Source organism: Spermophilus citellus (assembly GCF_964194105.1).
Source record: "Spermophilus citellus genome assembly, chromosome: 4".
In the NCBI taxonomy this organism is placed as follows: Eukaryota; Metazoa; Chordata; class Mammalia; order Rodentia; family Sciuridae; genus Spermophilus; species Spermophilus citellus.
In genome coordinates this window covers 129742011-129758780 of record NC_138185.1, presented here as the reverse complement: position 1 = coordinate 129758780, position 16770 = coordinate 129742011, and the positions used below count along the sequence as shown (strand labels likewise).

At 35.3% G+C, this 16770-nt stretch overlaps 1 protein-coding gene across 1 annotated transcript in view; it reads right to left on the bottom strand.

Annotated features, from left to right (window-relative positions):
- The window catches only part of ATP8B4 (ATPase phospholipid transporting 8B4 (putative)), a 253104-nt gene that overhangs the window by 67590 nt on the left and 168744 nt on the right, over window positions 1-16770 (bottom strand). The window contains exons 15-16 of the mRNA XM_081291345.1: window positions 12644-12809; window positions 5117-5305 (exon numbers count right to left, since the gene is read on the bottom strand). Coding sequence (XP_081147471.1) covers window positions 5117-5305; window positions 12644-12809 — 355 coding nt within the window. The remainder of the gene's footprint in view (window positions 1-5116; window positions 5306-12643; window positions 12810-16770) is intronic.

Sequence of the window (16770 nt, the reverse complement as noted above, 5' to 3'; positions counted from 1 at the left end):
TCTGTGGCTCCAGTTTCCATCTATAGACTGACTGCTCTCAGACAGATATCTTCTGCCCAAAACCATCTTCAGCACTTTCTTCAACTACCAACTGAACTTCTCTTGGATGTGTCCAAACACATCAAATTCAAACTGGACAGACTTACTTTCCACCAATAATTTACTATCTTTCTTATGTCTGTAGCCTCAGTAATCAATTTCACTATCCATTTATCTTCTAAACTAGAAATATGGACATCATTACTCATAGCTCCTCCCAACCCCTGCCACCAGTTAATCCCACTAGAGCCATGAATTTCTCTCTGCCATCTTCACTCTTGCCTGGATTTTTACATTAACTGAACTGATTTTACTCATTTCATTCTGGCTTCCTTCCAAACTCTTTTGTATGTTCCAGCCAGCATCATCTTGACACTGATGCTTAGAATCTTTCAATATCTCTCATCTGTCCTAGATCAAGTTCAGACTCCTTAACATGGCCTATGAAAAGTTCATCAAAATTCACCCTTTTCCCATCTATGCCTACTCTTCTTCATCATACTCCCCCGAATGTAGCCAAATAGAGCCTGCTTCAGGTTTTCACATTCTCCCTTAGAACACAGTAGGTACTTAATAAATATTTGCTTAATTAAGATGAATTATACTTGGGCAAAATTCATTGAAAGCAATAGTTATATCTTTTTGACATAAAGGAAAGAGAAAAATAGGATATGACTTCCAGATAGATGTAACAGGAGCACTGGAAAGGGAGATGAATAATTCTACAGAGAGAAGTGCCTGTGGTGCGGCACCTGGTTTGTACTGTTTGATCATCTGTATAAAGTGAAGTTGAGTAACCTTTGTCTAAAGATCTTGTAAGGTTTTTTCAAGGAGCCAAAGGTTGCTTTAATGATTATCTGCCAGTTATCTCTATTAAATATCTTTGAATTTTATCTTTATATTTTTATTTACCAAACTAGTACAATGGGTGCTTCCAAAATGATATAATGAGATTTATATGTTTAGTAATATAATACATTTTTTGCCCTCTAACAAAATTCTATAGAAATCAGAATCATTTAAATCAGGGTTCTTACCCCAGAATGGAAGACTTGGTGGTATTAAAACTATATATAGATGATTTGATGAATGATAAGGGAAAAAATGAAGGCAGAGGATTATGAGAAGATGAAAAAGGAAAGAGAAGGAGGAGGGGAAGAGGAGAAGGAGGAGGAGGAGGAGGGGGAGGAGGAGAAGGAGAAGGAGGAGGAGGAGGAGGAGGGGGAGGAGGAGAAGGAGGAGGAGGAGGAGGAGGGGGAGGAGGAGGAGAAGAAGGAGGAGGAGAAGGAGAGGGAGGAAGAAAAGGAGGAGGGGGAGGAAGAGAAGGAGGAGGAGGAGGAGGAGGAGGAGGGGGAGGAGGAGAAGGAGGAGGAGGAGGAGGGGGAGGAGGAGGAGAAGAAGGAGGAGGAGAAGGAGAGGGAGGAAGAAAAGGAGGAGGGGAGGGGGAGGAAGGGGAGGAGGAGAAGGAGGAGGAGAAAGGGAGGAGGAGGAGGAGAAGAAGGAGGGGGAGGAGGAAAAGGAGGAGGAGGAAGGGGAGGAGGGGGAGGAGGGGGGGAGGAGGAGGAGAGGAAGCAGAAACAGCAGCAGTAGCAAATGTCTGGGTCTTCAGGACAGTGTTGTCGCCACAAACTATGCCACATGACAATCATGAGACTAGGACTGTTTCTTGCCTAGTTATCAAATGGAGACTTTTCTACCCTAGTGGAGTCCCTTTCAAATTCCTCCTGATTAAAAAACAAACAGAACCAAAGTAAAGCCTGCAAGCCTCCATATCCTCTGTGGTGGAGCATTACCTTACTTCATATGGAATCTATTAAGGCAGACATCTAATGTTTGTGGTTAGGCTATGATTTCTCCACAGCCTGTAATGGTGACCAAGGCTGAGGAAAAGCCAAAAGTGTCCTTGTGTAGCAATCTTAGGTTTTTGTCAACACCCTCAGAGCAAAGAGAAATCAAATCTGGGCCAAACCAGCATCAGTAATACCTCCCCTGAGATTGAAAATAGCAGGTAGCCTGCTGACACCAAAATTAAGCCAACACCTAGAGACTTAAAGCAGCATATGTATTCTTTGGCAGACAATGGCGGCCTATATACAGCCTGTCGTCAAAAAAAGCAGAAATAAATATCCTCATATAGCATTTGGTTTTTACTTACTGAGAGCAATCTCTCAGGGCTAGTTTCCATTAAAAACCCCAAACCCTGACATTACATATATACACATTTTCCACATTAGAGATTGCCTTTAAACACTGATGAAGATATTCATGAGTTACAAAGTGTTGGGTTGAATTTTACTTAACAAGTATTTATAAAAAATCTTAACTGAGTGCCAAGCTGTGTGCTTGGCCCTGAGCAGTGTAAGACAACTAAGGCACAGCATCTGCCCTCAGGTTGCACACAAGGTACTGATTGGGATAATAATGAGTATCATGGGACCTGTGTCACATTCGTGTTATGAACAAAAAAAACTTTGGGCATCACCAGAGGATGGAGTTATTTGGAGATTAGGAAAAGAGAAAATAGGTAATGTTTGAATTGAATATTTTAACCAGATGAAAGGAATTTTCAATAAATAAAAGTAGGGGAAAAGACTTCTAGACAGAGGGAATGGCATGAGCAAAGAGTATAAAACTATAAAAGCATCCCAGAAATGGTGCGGTCTAGTGAGGCTGGAACTCAACGTTTAGAAAGTAGAAGAAAAGTAGGTGATGTCCAGTTGCAAATAATGTTGTGTGCCACACTAAGGACTTCATGCTTTACATTCTGGGAAAGCATCAATGCTTCTTTAAGTAGGTGGTAGCAAAATCAGGACTATGTTTTAGAAAGAGTACCCTGATGTCAGCACACAGGATTATTTTAAAGGGAACATTTTAAAGATATTGCAATAATATAACCAAGTGGGGACTAGACCCTTAAGTACTAGGAATTAAGAGAAAAAATGACTTTTACAATAAGAAGTAGTTTATGAGACTGTTTTTGGTAACATTACTCTGATGCTTTTGTGGAAGAAAGATTTAGAAACAGGTTGACAACAAGATTCTAGAGATGTGCTGAGTTAAGAGAATAGGTGAAAGGAAATCAGTTTTTAAAAATGCCTTAAAAATCTAGGAAAAACAATGACTATCATCTGAGGATACATTAGTCTAGCCAAGTGGTTCTCAAACTGTGGTCCCCTGCCCAGTAGCACAAGTATCACCAGAAAGCTTGATAGAAATGCAAATTTGAACCAACTGAATCAGAACCCAGAAACTGGAGCCCAACAGCCTGTGTTTTGACAAGCCCTCCTGGTGATTCTGATAGGAATTAATGTTTGAGAACCATTATTCTAAGGGGCACAAAGAATATGAAGGTGTCAAAAACAAGTTACCTACAATAGGTTAAGAGGCCAGACTTTAAAGACGACAAACCTGAGTTCAAATATTTTCTGTGTATCTGACTAGCTAAATGGCAAGTTGTGTGACAATCTTGGGTAAGCTACTTAAAATTTCCCATATCCTAAATGAGGGCAATTCACTGTTGCAACAATTCAATAAAATAATTCATTATAAAGTGTTCAGTTCACTGGCAGGTTTTTAGTAAAAGGTAACTATTAATTTTAATTCAAACTATAGGAAGGATAATAGTCATGAGACAGTTCAATATTTGACATAAAATTTTATATAACTATAATGCAATCCATTGATAGCATCCAGGAAATGCCTAACAATGTGTGTTTGGAACTCAGAGGGAGGATGAAGCTAAAGAAGTATATAAGCAGGTCACAGAATTCAACCAATAACCACTACCACATGAGTGGTCAAGATTGTCCTAGAAGAACACAGGAAGTAAAAGAAAAGGATGCCAATATTAAAAAATGGGATGAAAGAGAGCAGACAGTAAAGGAATTTGAGAAAGAAAATGCTGTACTAGAGGATAAACTAGAGCCAGAGAGGTCACAGAGTCCAAAAGAAGGAGTATCAAGAGAAGATCAGATTGGGGTGTAGCTCAGTGGTAAAAAGCACTTGCCTAGCAAGCATGGGCCCTGGGTTTATCCCCAGTACTGCAAAAAATAAAGGAAAAAAAAGAGAAGAACAGTAATATAAAAGATTATCAGGTTTATAAGTAAAAATAATATATGGGTAGTTTTGAAAGGTTATGGAAATATCTGAAAAGATATTCCTTTCTGTGCAGAGGAAACAGTAGTCTAACCCTACTGGGCAAACTGACCTTGAGAAATTCATCTGTGACAGAGAGCAGAAGAATGGGCTGGTGGACTCAGTGCACATCACAACATGAAGAATATTTTTAAGGAAACAGGATGATGGTAGAGTTGTGGGATGAAAGAAGGAGCCAGTGATGAAGAAATCAAAGGCACAAGCAAGAAGGAAACAATCAGGGATAGCAAAGGCACCAGGAAGAACCTTCAGTTTGAAAAGGAAAAAGAGCAATTGTTCTCCGGTCAAGAAAGAGAATCAGTAAAGATATCTCTCGGGTATGGGAAAAACAGTACATTGATAGAGTATATCTTTGAGGGCATCAATAGAGCACTGGGGATTAGCACTGAGTTAGGAAAGCATGGATTCGTTGTGGTGCTGAATAGTGTTAGGTGATCATCTCCAACAATGGGTTGAACAGAGAGAATGAATACTGTTGAGGAGGAGCTATTGCTAGCACATGTCAAGCAATTCAGAAACTCATCCTGAGCCAGTACTATGAAGGATAAGATGAATGGACTCTGCAGTCATACTGTCTGGGTGTGGACTCTCAGTCTGCCTCTTTAGGCAAGTTATTCTGCTTCTTTATGTCTATCTGTAAAACAGGCATTACAATTATAGTACCTACCTTATTATGGTTATTGTGACAATTTAATCAGTTAATTCAAGTAGAGTAGTTAGAACAATTCTGGGCACACAGTAAACACTAAATGATAAACATTAGGCATGTATTACTACAGTTTTGAGGCTAAGTTGAAGATCACAGGAGTTCCTTCACAAAAATAACTCTCAGCATATAGCCAAGTGTGAAGTAATTTTTGAAAAGCATCAATATAACCATAGTACTATCAAAAGATCAAAAATAATCTGGTACCAACCATACCTATGACAGACATTCTTTTTCTGATATTGTTGAAATCCAAAAAAGCAAGCAATTGATAAGTGACTAGTGTTCCCAATTCTTCTATTGTTATTGTCTCTGGGGTCCGAGATTTAAAAATGAACCCAAAATTTCTAGCAGCGGTTACTAGAGCCCCTTCATCAGGTGACTGCACTTGGTAAATCAGCTGTCCTAAAAGGGAAAGAAACAAATGTGTCAATACTGAGAATAATTCTAACAATCATAGAATTCCAATGCCAATCCCAGCTCATTCTCCAATGACCAACTCAAGTGTCAGCTCTAAAAATCTTTCCTACACTTAGATCTTCCTAATTCCCCACCAGCTGAACCAGGTGTCTATCCTCTGGGTTAGCACAAAGCTCCATGCGTAGCACCATTCAGCCCTTGTCATCTTGTAGCAAAATATCCACTGGCTTTTGCTCTCCACATTCTATAAGTTTCTTACGTCAGAGACCACCCTTTGGTGTTTTAGTGACTACAAATGAACATGAAATATTTTAACATATACTAACTCACATAATCCTCAGGGCAAGTCTTTGAGGTAAAGATTATTAAATTATTATTTCCATCTTATGCCTGTGGGACCTAGAGCTGAAAGAGATTATATGATTTTTGGCAAGATCACACAGCAAAAAAGAGAGGGAGCAGATATTCTGAATTTCACTTCAGGTAGCCACTAATGACTAATTTTATGAGATTGAATACAAAACAACCCACTGAAATGTCAGGAATCAAACCAGCTTGTTAATACTTGTTACTTGATATTGTGTGTGTAGGAGGAGGGGTAAGAGAGGAGAGGAGAGAAAAAAATGAGATAACAAATAAAGTTAAACTATTCTTTTAAATTTATATATAAAAATTATATAATGTTTATAAAAATGAATTAGAAAAAGCAGGTAGAGCTACATTCATGTATGCCAATTTATAGTGATGTTCAAGATAAATTGTTAAGAAAGCAAGTTGATATTAATGTATGCACTCTGGTTCCTTTTTGTTTAAAAAAAAATCCCTACTCATCAGCACGTATTCTTAATATATGCATATGAGCCATTACAAAAAAATGAAATTATATATACCAAATGTTATCACTAGTTACCTCTGCAGGGATGAGATGGAAGAGTTTAGGAAAGATGATTGCTTTGCCTTTGAAACCCTTTGATTTGTATTGTTTTACTTGATACAGTAGTCATGAATTAACATTTGAAATTCAAAAAAAGGAAAAGACTTAAAGCAATTACTATTCTACTTATGAACTGATATAACTTCTACTCCTGGCAACATGGTGAATGGGATGCCAGGACCAACCAATTTTTCTGCAAATAATTCTAAAATGATTTTAATATTTTTTAATATATCCATTAACTGGAAAGCAAGAATTGTTTAGGTCAGAGATTGAGAAAAATAAAACATATAGAATTAAAAAAAATTACTATAGCCAGCTTTTGCTTTGAGGGCACTTTCCAAATCAGGAAAGCTAAATTTTTTCTTTCTTTTTCTTTTTTTGTATTCAGGATTGAACCCGCAGCCTTATGCATGCTAGGCAATCACTCTGATACTAAGCTATATCCCCAGTCCTTTTGAAATTTTATTTTGACACAGCGTCTTGCTAAATTGAACAACTTGGCCTTGAATTTACAGTCTTCCTGCTTTAGCCTCCCAAGTAGCTAGGATTACAGGCATTCACTTCCAGAGTCTCCTTGACCCAGGAGAATTTGATCACTGATTTTCAGTTTCTCAAGTGTTGGATTAGAAAAGGTATACCTAGGGCCTACCCAAGGTTAGAAGTCACCTTGTAAAACTGAGTCCTCCAAAGACTACTCTCTCAGTATAGGGGTGAATTAGAAATTTGTGTCCCTTTGAAGAAGAGGTACAATGAAAATTGCCTATCTAGAACCCTAATTATAAAGAAAAGGGAAAAAATCTGAAAACTTATTATCAAAGACCAACTCTTATATATACTTTCCTCCTGAATTCACAATATCCAGGTGGCCTAAAAACAAAATCAAGTTGAAAAATTAGTTTGAGATGTTCCTGCATTAAAACATTGATTAAAGTGGGTTGGGACTGTAGCTTAGTGGCAGAGTGCTTGCCTAGCATGTGTGAGGCACTGGGTTCTATCCTTAGCACCATATAAAAAATAAACAAAGGAAAAAAGGCCTGTTGTCCATCTACAAATATAAAAAAAAATTTTAAAAGAACATTGATTAAAGCAAATTTAAATCCTTCGTAGAAGAACAAATTGGACCCAAGGAATTTCTACAAATAAAGTTCCAAGAAAAAAAAAAATGTCAGCTCACAGTAAAAAGTATTAAAATGTCTATAAGTGAGACACAATGAGAACCATCAGACAAGAGAGAATAAGATCTGCAAAAGCTTAGATATTGGAGTGATCTGAAATAGCACATGCAATATATTTTATAGACTTCAAGGTATAAAATTAAGGCATGCGATTAAGCAGATTTGGAAAAAAAACTATAGAAAGAATTTATTGGACTGGGGAAAAACAGATAAAATTCTGGAATATATTACAGACAGACAAAGATATGGCAAATAAGAGAATAGTTAAAAAGTATAGAGGATAGCATGAAAATATTTAACACTGAAGACCCAACATGACAAAGAAATGGACCAGAAACAATATTTGAAAAAATAATGGGTAAGAACACTGCAGAGGTGATGAAAGATAACATTCTACAGATTCGAGAATCTCAATGAATCCCAAGTGATGTAATTTTTTAAAAAAAAATCATAGCTATAAACGTAAACTTTAAGTCAATAGATGAGATATAGTATAATCATTGAAGAACATAGAAACTAACAAACATATAAAATAAATCAAACACTAACTATGAAAACAGCAAAAATAACATTTGTGGGTTTGAAAAAATTAAAATACATGACAAGGACATATAACAAGTATATTATATAAGTCAGGACAGGGTTGAAGAGTATTAAAGGATACTTGCCTTGTTCAAAAGAAGGCTTAAGCTTTTATAAATTAATTATGCTATAATTTCTAGAATAACCACTAAAAGAATACAAATTAGGGTATATTATTTCCAAAAAAGAAGAGAATAAGAGACAACATGTGAGGCAAATATAAAATATAAAAGAGATGGTAGAAAGAAATCTAAATATGTAAACAATTGCCTATTCAATACTTAAAAGTTAAATATATCAACAATAAATGAAGGCAAATGGATTAAATATTCCATTTATCCTTTGGGGAAAAAGATAGACATTAAAGGGTGGGAAAGCTAAACAATACAAATATTAACAAAGGGAAAACACCTATAACTATATTAATATCAGATAAAATAAATTTTAAGACCAAAAATATTATTAGAGGATCGGTATATATTGATAAAGATTTTAATGACTATATGACTACTTATATAAACTTAAAACATAAACATTGGTAAAACTGCAAATGTAAATATAAAAATGCCCAATGGTAATTGATGATTTTAATATCTTGTCATTAATTGAGAACTCAAGTAGTTAAAATTATCCAGAGAGAACTAGACTGAATAATACTATTAACAAACATTATCTATTGGATAGATTTAGAACCTAGTACCCAATTACTATAGAAAACACTTTCATTTCAAGCATACATTAAGCATTTATATAAATAAAACATATGCTAGGCCATAGATAGAGTAAACCTCAACAAATTTTAAAGGATTAAAACAGTGAGGCAGTAAGAAAAAAAATAATTTTAAAAATTTCTTTTATTATCATCCACTAGAAAATAAGGAAAATATCCTTGGACTTTTAATTTTTCTGCTTTGGAAATTTCATCCTGGTAAAGAAACTGAGAACAGCAACTTCTCCAAATAACTTCTTCATGAAACAAATATCACATACTCAAAAGCAATACTCTCAACCATAAAATTATATAATCATATAATTTAAGTGTGTTAGATTTGGGTTCTGTTCTTTTTCATAACTAACATTTATACAGAAAAGTCTATGTTTTTCAATGTACTTTAACATATGTGGATTTATTTTAATTTTTTAAGCTACATATCCCATAATTAAAACTTTAAAGGAAAGCAAGTACAATTTTTCCTTACTCAGTAACTCATCCTTCACTTACAATTTGATATCTCAAAGCAAGAAATAGAAACAGTTGAAACGATATGTATATCTAACTCTCCTCACTTCAATAATCCTTTTAAATGACAGAAGGGCTATTAACCTATATCCACTAGAATGGTTAACATTTTTAAAAATGATAACATTAAGGGTTGGTTAACATGTGGAGATACAGCAACTCTCCTACATTGATGAGAAAAACAATGTAAAATTATTCAATCATTTTTATAAAACAGTTGGAAGTTTTTAAGACTAAACATATATCTATACTATGACCTGGCAATTTCCATTCCTAAATACTTACCCCTCCCCCCCAATTAAAACAAATGTTTTTAAAGACATAAAAATGTGTGTGTGGTATCTTTACTCACAAAAACCCAAGGTTGGAACCAACCCAAATATGCTTCAACAGAGAACTGGAAAAAATTATAGTATATTCATTCAATAAAATATTACTCAGTATAAAAAATAAACTATTAACCAATATAACAACACAGATGAATGACAAGAACAGTACACTGTGTAAAAGAAGCCAGACACAAAAGAATGTACACTGTATGTTTCTATTTGTATGAAGTATAAAATAGGCAAAATTCATCTTTAATGATAGAAGCCAGAGCAGTGGTTGATTGGGCAGGGGTTGTGGGCACTGAATGGAAAAGGACATGAAGAGTTACTCTGGAGTAATGGAAGAATTTTATATCTTCACAGGAATGGTGGTTATAAGAGCCTGTGTAATTGTCCAATTTCATCAAACTATACATTCATTATCTGTACACTTCATTACATTTAATTATGTCATAATTTGAAAAAATTAAATGATACTAAAAAATGAATATTCTCAGTAAACTGCAAATTTGAGAAAATTCTGGAAAATAAAATGTAGATTTGATCAACAAAGGGAAAACAGAGAGAAAAACAGCTCAAAACATTTGCAAAAGAAAATGAACAGAGGTTAAAACAATCCCCATAGATTCTCCAAACTCAGCCAACAAATGAGAAGAACAGAGGTAGTCATGAGGACATCATTAGTAAAATTTATTAAAGAATTACATTTAGCACTCGGGGACCATTTGGGTTCCCCCTGCCAGCTTACTCTGAATAACAGGCTGGAACAATTATTTGTCCCAGGATAAAAACCTTGAAAATGTTTCTTCTAAACTAAGTATATAATTTCTTCTAAACTAAGTATACAATTCACCTCAAGAAGTCTCCAAGATTTGAATCCTGGAACTGGAATCCAAAACTGAGCAGAACCTAAGGCAACTTCAGAGTTCCATAAGGATAAGAGAAAGAAAAGAAGGGAAGGAATTCATCAACAGATTTACATACAACATTGTCTCAAATAGGGGTTCTGACAGACTGCTAAGTACCCTATCTGGAAAGCAAGATAGAACCCCCGGGGGGTGTCAGGAATCCCAGGAGACAAACCACAAGGTGCTGTTTCTCCTGTACAGTCTCAGGAAACAGCTGCTACATGACAGCCTACATTCACCAAACAAGGGTTCTCAAACACAAGTAAGAGCAGACAACCACAAAATTTGAGAACAACGTGAAAGTCAGACACAGAACTCAAAAACACAGAACACTCGATAAAATGAGTGTTTTAACGAAATAAACAAAAAAATTTAAATTAAGTATAATTAATATCCTCAAAGAGGTCTAAAGAATATCATAACATTAAATGGAAAACAGATTGCTATTAAAACAAAATAGAATTTTGGAAATGAAATAAACTCAAAGGCAGAGATAAAAGAAACTTACTTAAAGGCATATTCCCAGATGGAAATATAACCATTCCTTATTGGTGTTAATATCATAACGATCGGTTCAAGTCACAAATATAATTATGTGAATCCCAAAGCTATTAAAATCTGAGGAATGGGTTAATCTAGCATCATCAAGGACAAAACTAGGACTTGCGTGTAGTCCCAATAGGGAAGAAAATAGCAAATAATAATGAACACACACACACACACACACACACACACACACACACACAATCATCCTCTATCCACATGTCATTGTATAGAAGTGTTTATGTACACATACACACATACTTATAAGTTATGTATGTTTCACTTTTTAGTTGAAATTATTTGGGTAGTAATTTTGATATTTCTCGATATTTGGTAATTGAAAGAAACAAAACTTATAAATGAAATGGATAGGGCTTCATTTAATGTAATGTAACATTATCTACCCACCTCACAGCTTCAAAATTTAAAGTAGTCCCGCTACTTTTGCTCTATTCTCTGAACCCTGAGTCTCAAACAACCATGTTGTAAGTAGGAGGACTTGCTTGTATGGGGACGGAAAGTATTCTAATATTAATGTAAAGTTATCCCTATTTGGGGAAGATTCTTTTTTTAGTATTACTTATTCTTTTTGTTTATATACACCACCAGGATAACACCCTGACATAATCACAAAAGCATGGAATACAACCCACTCCAATTCAGTGGCCAGCACTTCCCTCCCGCCCCACTTCCTGGTGCTCCCTCCACTGCATGGATCCCTCTTCGATCCATTTAGAGTCTGCTTCTTTTTTTATTAGTGTCCTGTGTATAAACACAATGCCAAGACCCACCGTGCCACATCATGCATGCACATACAAAAGTTCCATCAGAATCATTCCACTGTTCCTCCCTTTTCCCATCCCTTCTTCCTTCTTCTTAATCCCCTTTGTTCACTCTACTGATCTTTCCCCTATTTTGATGAAATTCCCTCTCCCATTTTTCCCTTTGTCTTTCTTTTTTTAAAAAAAATTTTATTTTGGATTAGCTTCCCAATATCAGAGAAAACATTCAACCATTGACATTTTAGGACTGGCTTATTTCACTTGGCATGATAGTCTCAGGTTTCATCTATTTACTGACAAATACCATAATGTCATTCTTCTTTATGGCTAAGGAATACTCCATCGTATGTATCTACCACATTTTTTTTATCCATTCATCTGTGGAACAGCATCTAGATTGGTTCCATAGCTTAGCTATGCTGTGAATTGTAAATTATGCTGCTATAAATGGGAAGATTCTTTCTAAGTATATGCCTGGTGGGCCTCTGCATCTATTAGACATGTTTGACTATGTAATTCAACTGTATTTCTGTGTTTGTTCGGGGTACCCAAAGCTCAGAGGCAAATGTGGTGTTCAATTATAAGAAATATTTCATCCCCTTAGACTGGCATATTTGGGTCCTCACCTTTCCATTGACACTATTTCTTTTTCTTTAGTATCCCCATATTTTAAAAAAGCATTCGGGATATAAACAAATAAAAAGAAAAGCTAGTAAAGGGTTAAACCCCTTATGCAATGTTTCAGCCTAAATTCAAAATCCTTCAAATTTAACATCAATTTTTATTTTAAAAACAAGACTCACCACTCAGCCATATGTTTCACTTACCTGAGTTATTCTCCTCTGACATTACAGTGTGGCAGAGAGCAAGTAACCTAAGGAATTCATGTACTTGGGGATCTCCCAGCTTAATAGATTCCATCAGACTGTGGTCAAACAACTGAAATGTTCTCTTAGCTTGAGATTTGACTGAAAAATCCACAGATTCTTTTTTCTGCAGGAGAACAATGACAATACCAGAAAGAACTATAGATCTCATTCCAACAACGACCTTTTAAAATGTTAAATTACTTCCTCCAAGTATTTCTAGTGTTTGTATATTGCAGCTTCAAATGCCCAGTGCTAAAAGGGCTATTTCATCATCACTGTTAAATGTAATCTTCTCATCTCAGAACCTGCACCAAAGCAATGAATGTACCAAAAGTATACAGAGAAGAAAAATCTACAATGTTCAAATGCTAAATACAAAAATCCCAGAAAACAAAATCTACTAAATGGCAAAACCTGAACTCACTTGACTCACTTTGGCAACAATATCTGACCCAGAATAGCATGTGTCTGATTATAGGCTTTCTTTTTTAGCCCACTTAATACTTGTGAATTAATATTTTTCCAATACAAAATTACCAATGTGCTTGATTACTAGGTACTTTCTCAGGTCTTACTGGAGATAACTGCATAATATAATGGCAGACACGTCACAGTATCTTTCTTCAAACTAGAAAGTTCTGAATTTCTGAATACATCTAGTCCCCAAGTTGGAGATTAAGGATTGTGAACCTGTATCTATTTTAGGAGCAAATCTACAGAAGGCTCTTCTCTGGACACTTACTTCTAAGGGTTTATCAGCTACAGAGCCCACATTGTGTCCCCCAGGACATCAGATGAACCTCTGGAATTCTAAATTATGCATTTATGTCACTATTTTTGGATTTAAAAGTATTAGACCTTATCTAAAAATTTTCTTCCACAGTGAAAGATTTAGTTCAAATCCACGTCTCCATTTTCCCTTTCCCTTTCTAAAGACATGCATATATTCAAGACATGCATATTGCCTTGTCCACTCAAGTATGATTGCCAAGTCCGCTACTGGGCTACACCCTGGGATTTCCCTCAATGATCCTCCTGGGCTGGAGTCGGTTTCTTCATCTCTTGCCATCCCCTTTCTTAATCCATTTCCTTATTTTATTGGGGCAGAAGAAAAAGATCATGGGAAGTAAATATTTTGAGTCGTTTTGCCTGAACATGCCTCTATTCTTCCCTCCTACTTGTCTCATAGTTTGAGACACTTCTCTCTTCGGAAAGCTTTCAGTTCCTCTTTATCCTTAGAGTCTGATATTTCTTTTATAATTGTCTGTTCTTTCTCCTTAGAAACCACTTGCCTAAATTTTGCTTCTACCAGCTAACCTTCCATTTTATCTTTATTCTTCTGTGTTTTGGTTCTCTCCCTTCTCTCTACTTCTGGGAGAGTCTTTGACTTAGTCTTCCAGCCCTCTATTGTTGAATATATTATTTCATCACTTTTTAAAATTATTTTCCAGGAGATTTGTTTGTTTTTCTTGTCTGTGTTCTTTCCAGAGCATCGTGTTTTCTGTTTCATGGGCACCATGACTTCCCAAATCACTGTAGTGACATTAAAGTTCTATTATTGATATTTCTAAGTTCAACTCTATTTTTAAAATCATATTAGTTCTTATTGTTTCATGTATTTTGGTTTTTTATATCTCACATTTCATCACATATGTTTTGTTAATATTGTGTGACTTTCTATTGCCCGTTCACTTCTAACACTGAAACTGATCAAATTCTTTATATCAGCAGGACTTAAGTGTCAGGTGTGCCTTTCAGATGAAGAAGAAGGAAGGTGGCCCTGTGACTTCAGGCCACTAAGTACCAGAATGTAGAAGGCATTTCACTAGGAAAATACTCTCAGTTCTTACCCAGAAAATCTGTGCTATTTGAAGACACCCTTGTTTGGGAGAAGTATTACTACATCGGAAGACTTTCAGTTAACTCCCACAAGGCCAAGGCTAGATGAGTCAAGACACAGGTATAATACATAAAACCAAAGGAGGCACTTTTGTTCCACCTGACCATTTGCTCATTCAATAAAAACAAAACAACAACAACAAAAAAAATGCCTTTGATTTTTCATTATATATTGGGCACTCTTCTAGGTAATAGGAAAGTGAAACTCAGAAGAGAACAAGATAGATTTCTACTCTCATGGAGCTTATACCATCTTAGGTTTTGACTTTTTTTAAAAAAACTGATCATTCAGATATTTGAAATACAAAATATAAGTCAAAAGAATACTAAAAAGAGGTTATTTTAATAGTCACTCGAGTACTGAGCACATCTAATGCCCAGAGTTTCAAGATATACTGACCATTCACTGTTTAATAGACAACCAGTGTACTTTGAAATACACACTCAATACATTCATCAAATATTCATCATGCACCCTACAATGCACAAGGCAGTGTTCTGGGTTCTGAAAGCAGAGTGGTAAACCAGATGGCATCATTGCCCTTGATTAAATTTTCTCTTTTAGAGAAAAGCATCAAAATACAAATGGTATGGTTTGATTATTTCTTTCAAAACTCAGGCTGTATTTAATTGCCATTGTAACAATATTAAAAGGTGTGACCTTTGAAAGACCCTCTTGGGGTGGGCTCCTAATAAAAGGATAAGTTCAGCAATATTTCTGTCTTGTGTGTGCTTAGCTGTCCTACCATCATTTTGATGCAGCAAGAATACCTTCACTGAATGCAGCCCCGTAATCGTGGACTTCCTAGTCTCTAGAACTGTTATTCAAATAACCTTTAATTGTTTACAGTTTACTCAGTTTCTAATATTCTGTTATAGCAGAAGAAAATGTTCTGCGAACAAGCCATACAATGTAGTGACTTATGTGATGAAGCAAGCACATTGGACCAGGGTACCTAGGAAAGATTCCTAGACAAGTAGAATCTAAGTTGAAGCTGGAGAATGAACAAGAGTGAGCCATACAAAGAACTACAGTCAGATGATTTCAGGCTAAGGCTATAACATTCGAAGAAGCCTATATGAGAAACTGAATGTGATTCATTTGGAAAGACTTTAAGGAGTATGGTATGGCTGAGGCTTTAGTGCATGTGGCCAAAGAATCAGAAAAGAAAGAAAGGGGCCAAGTACTCAATGTATTTGTCTGTCAGAAGCCAAACTCTGCCAGACAATTACCAAAGCTCCCTTTTTCCACTTCTGGATGATTTGTCCATTGCACTCAAAGTGTCTCTGAAATGAGAAAAAGCAAGAATTTGTAGGCAGAGAACTGAAAGGTCAACAGATATTAGTCAGACTTTTAACTTGCTTATTACAATACAAAGATAGATATCTACCTTGCCTTGCTAGAAATCAGAGAGAGAGAGAGACAGACAGACAGACAGACAGACAGAGGGAGAGAATTCGAAACAAACAAACAAACCAACCTCCATTTTTAGGTAAATTAGTAAAACCTAAACCCATATCTCCTTGAATTAGGTGTAACTACAATCAAAGTAAGGGAAAAAAGATTACTGCATTAGGGTAAAGGTGGAAGGTAAATCACTTCTAATTCAAAAATAAAATTTAAAAGATAAAACTATCCAAAAAACTATAACTATGGCTGGGTTGTAGCTCAGTAGTAGAGTGCTCACCTTACATGTGGGAGGCACTGGGTTAGATCCTCAGCACCACATAACATTTTTTTTAAAAAAAGGTTTTATGCACACCTACAACTAAAAACAAATATTAAAAAAACTATAACTAAAATAATTGAAAGATACAAATAGATATAAAGTATGATATAAATAACAAAAAGTAGGCAAAAGAGAAGTCAAGAGTTTTTACATGCACTTTATTATTAAATTAGAGTTATAAAATATTTTATATAATTTCAAAAGTAACCATTAAAAAATTCTGTAGAACTTACAGAAAAAAAAAGACAAACAGGAATCAAAGTATATCAATACAAAAAAAAAATCAACAAAACACCAAGGAAACAGCAATAAAGAAAAAGACAGACAAAAGAAATACAATGCCAAAAAAAAACAAGTAACAAGACAGCAATAGTTAATCTTTCCATATCAATACTTACGTTAAGTGTAAATAGGTTAAATTCACCAATCAAAAAACAAAGATTCACTTAATGAATT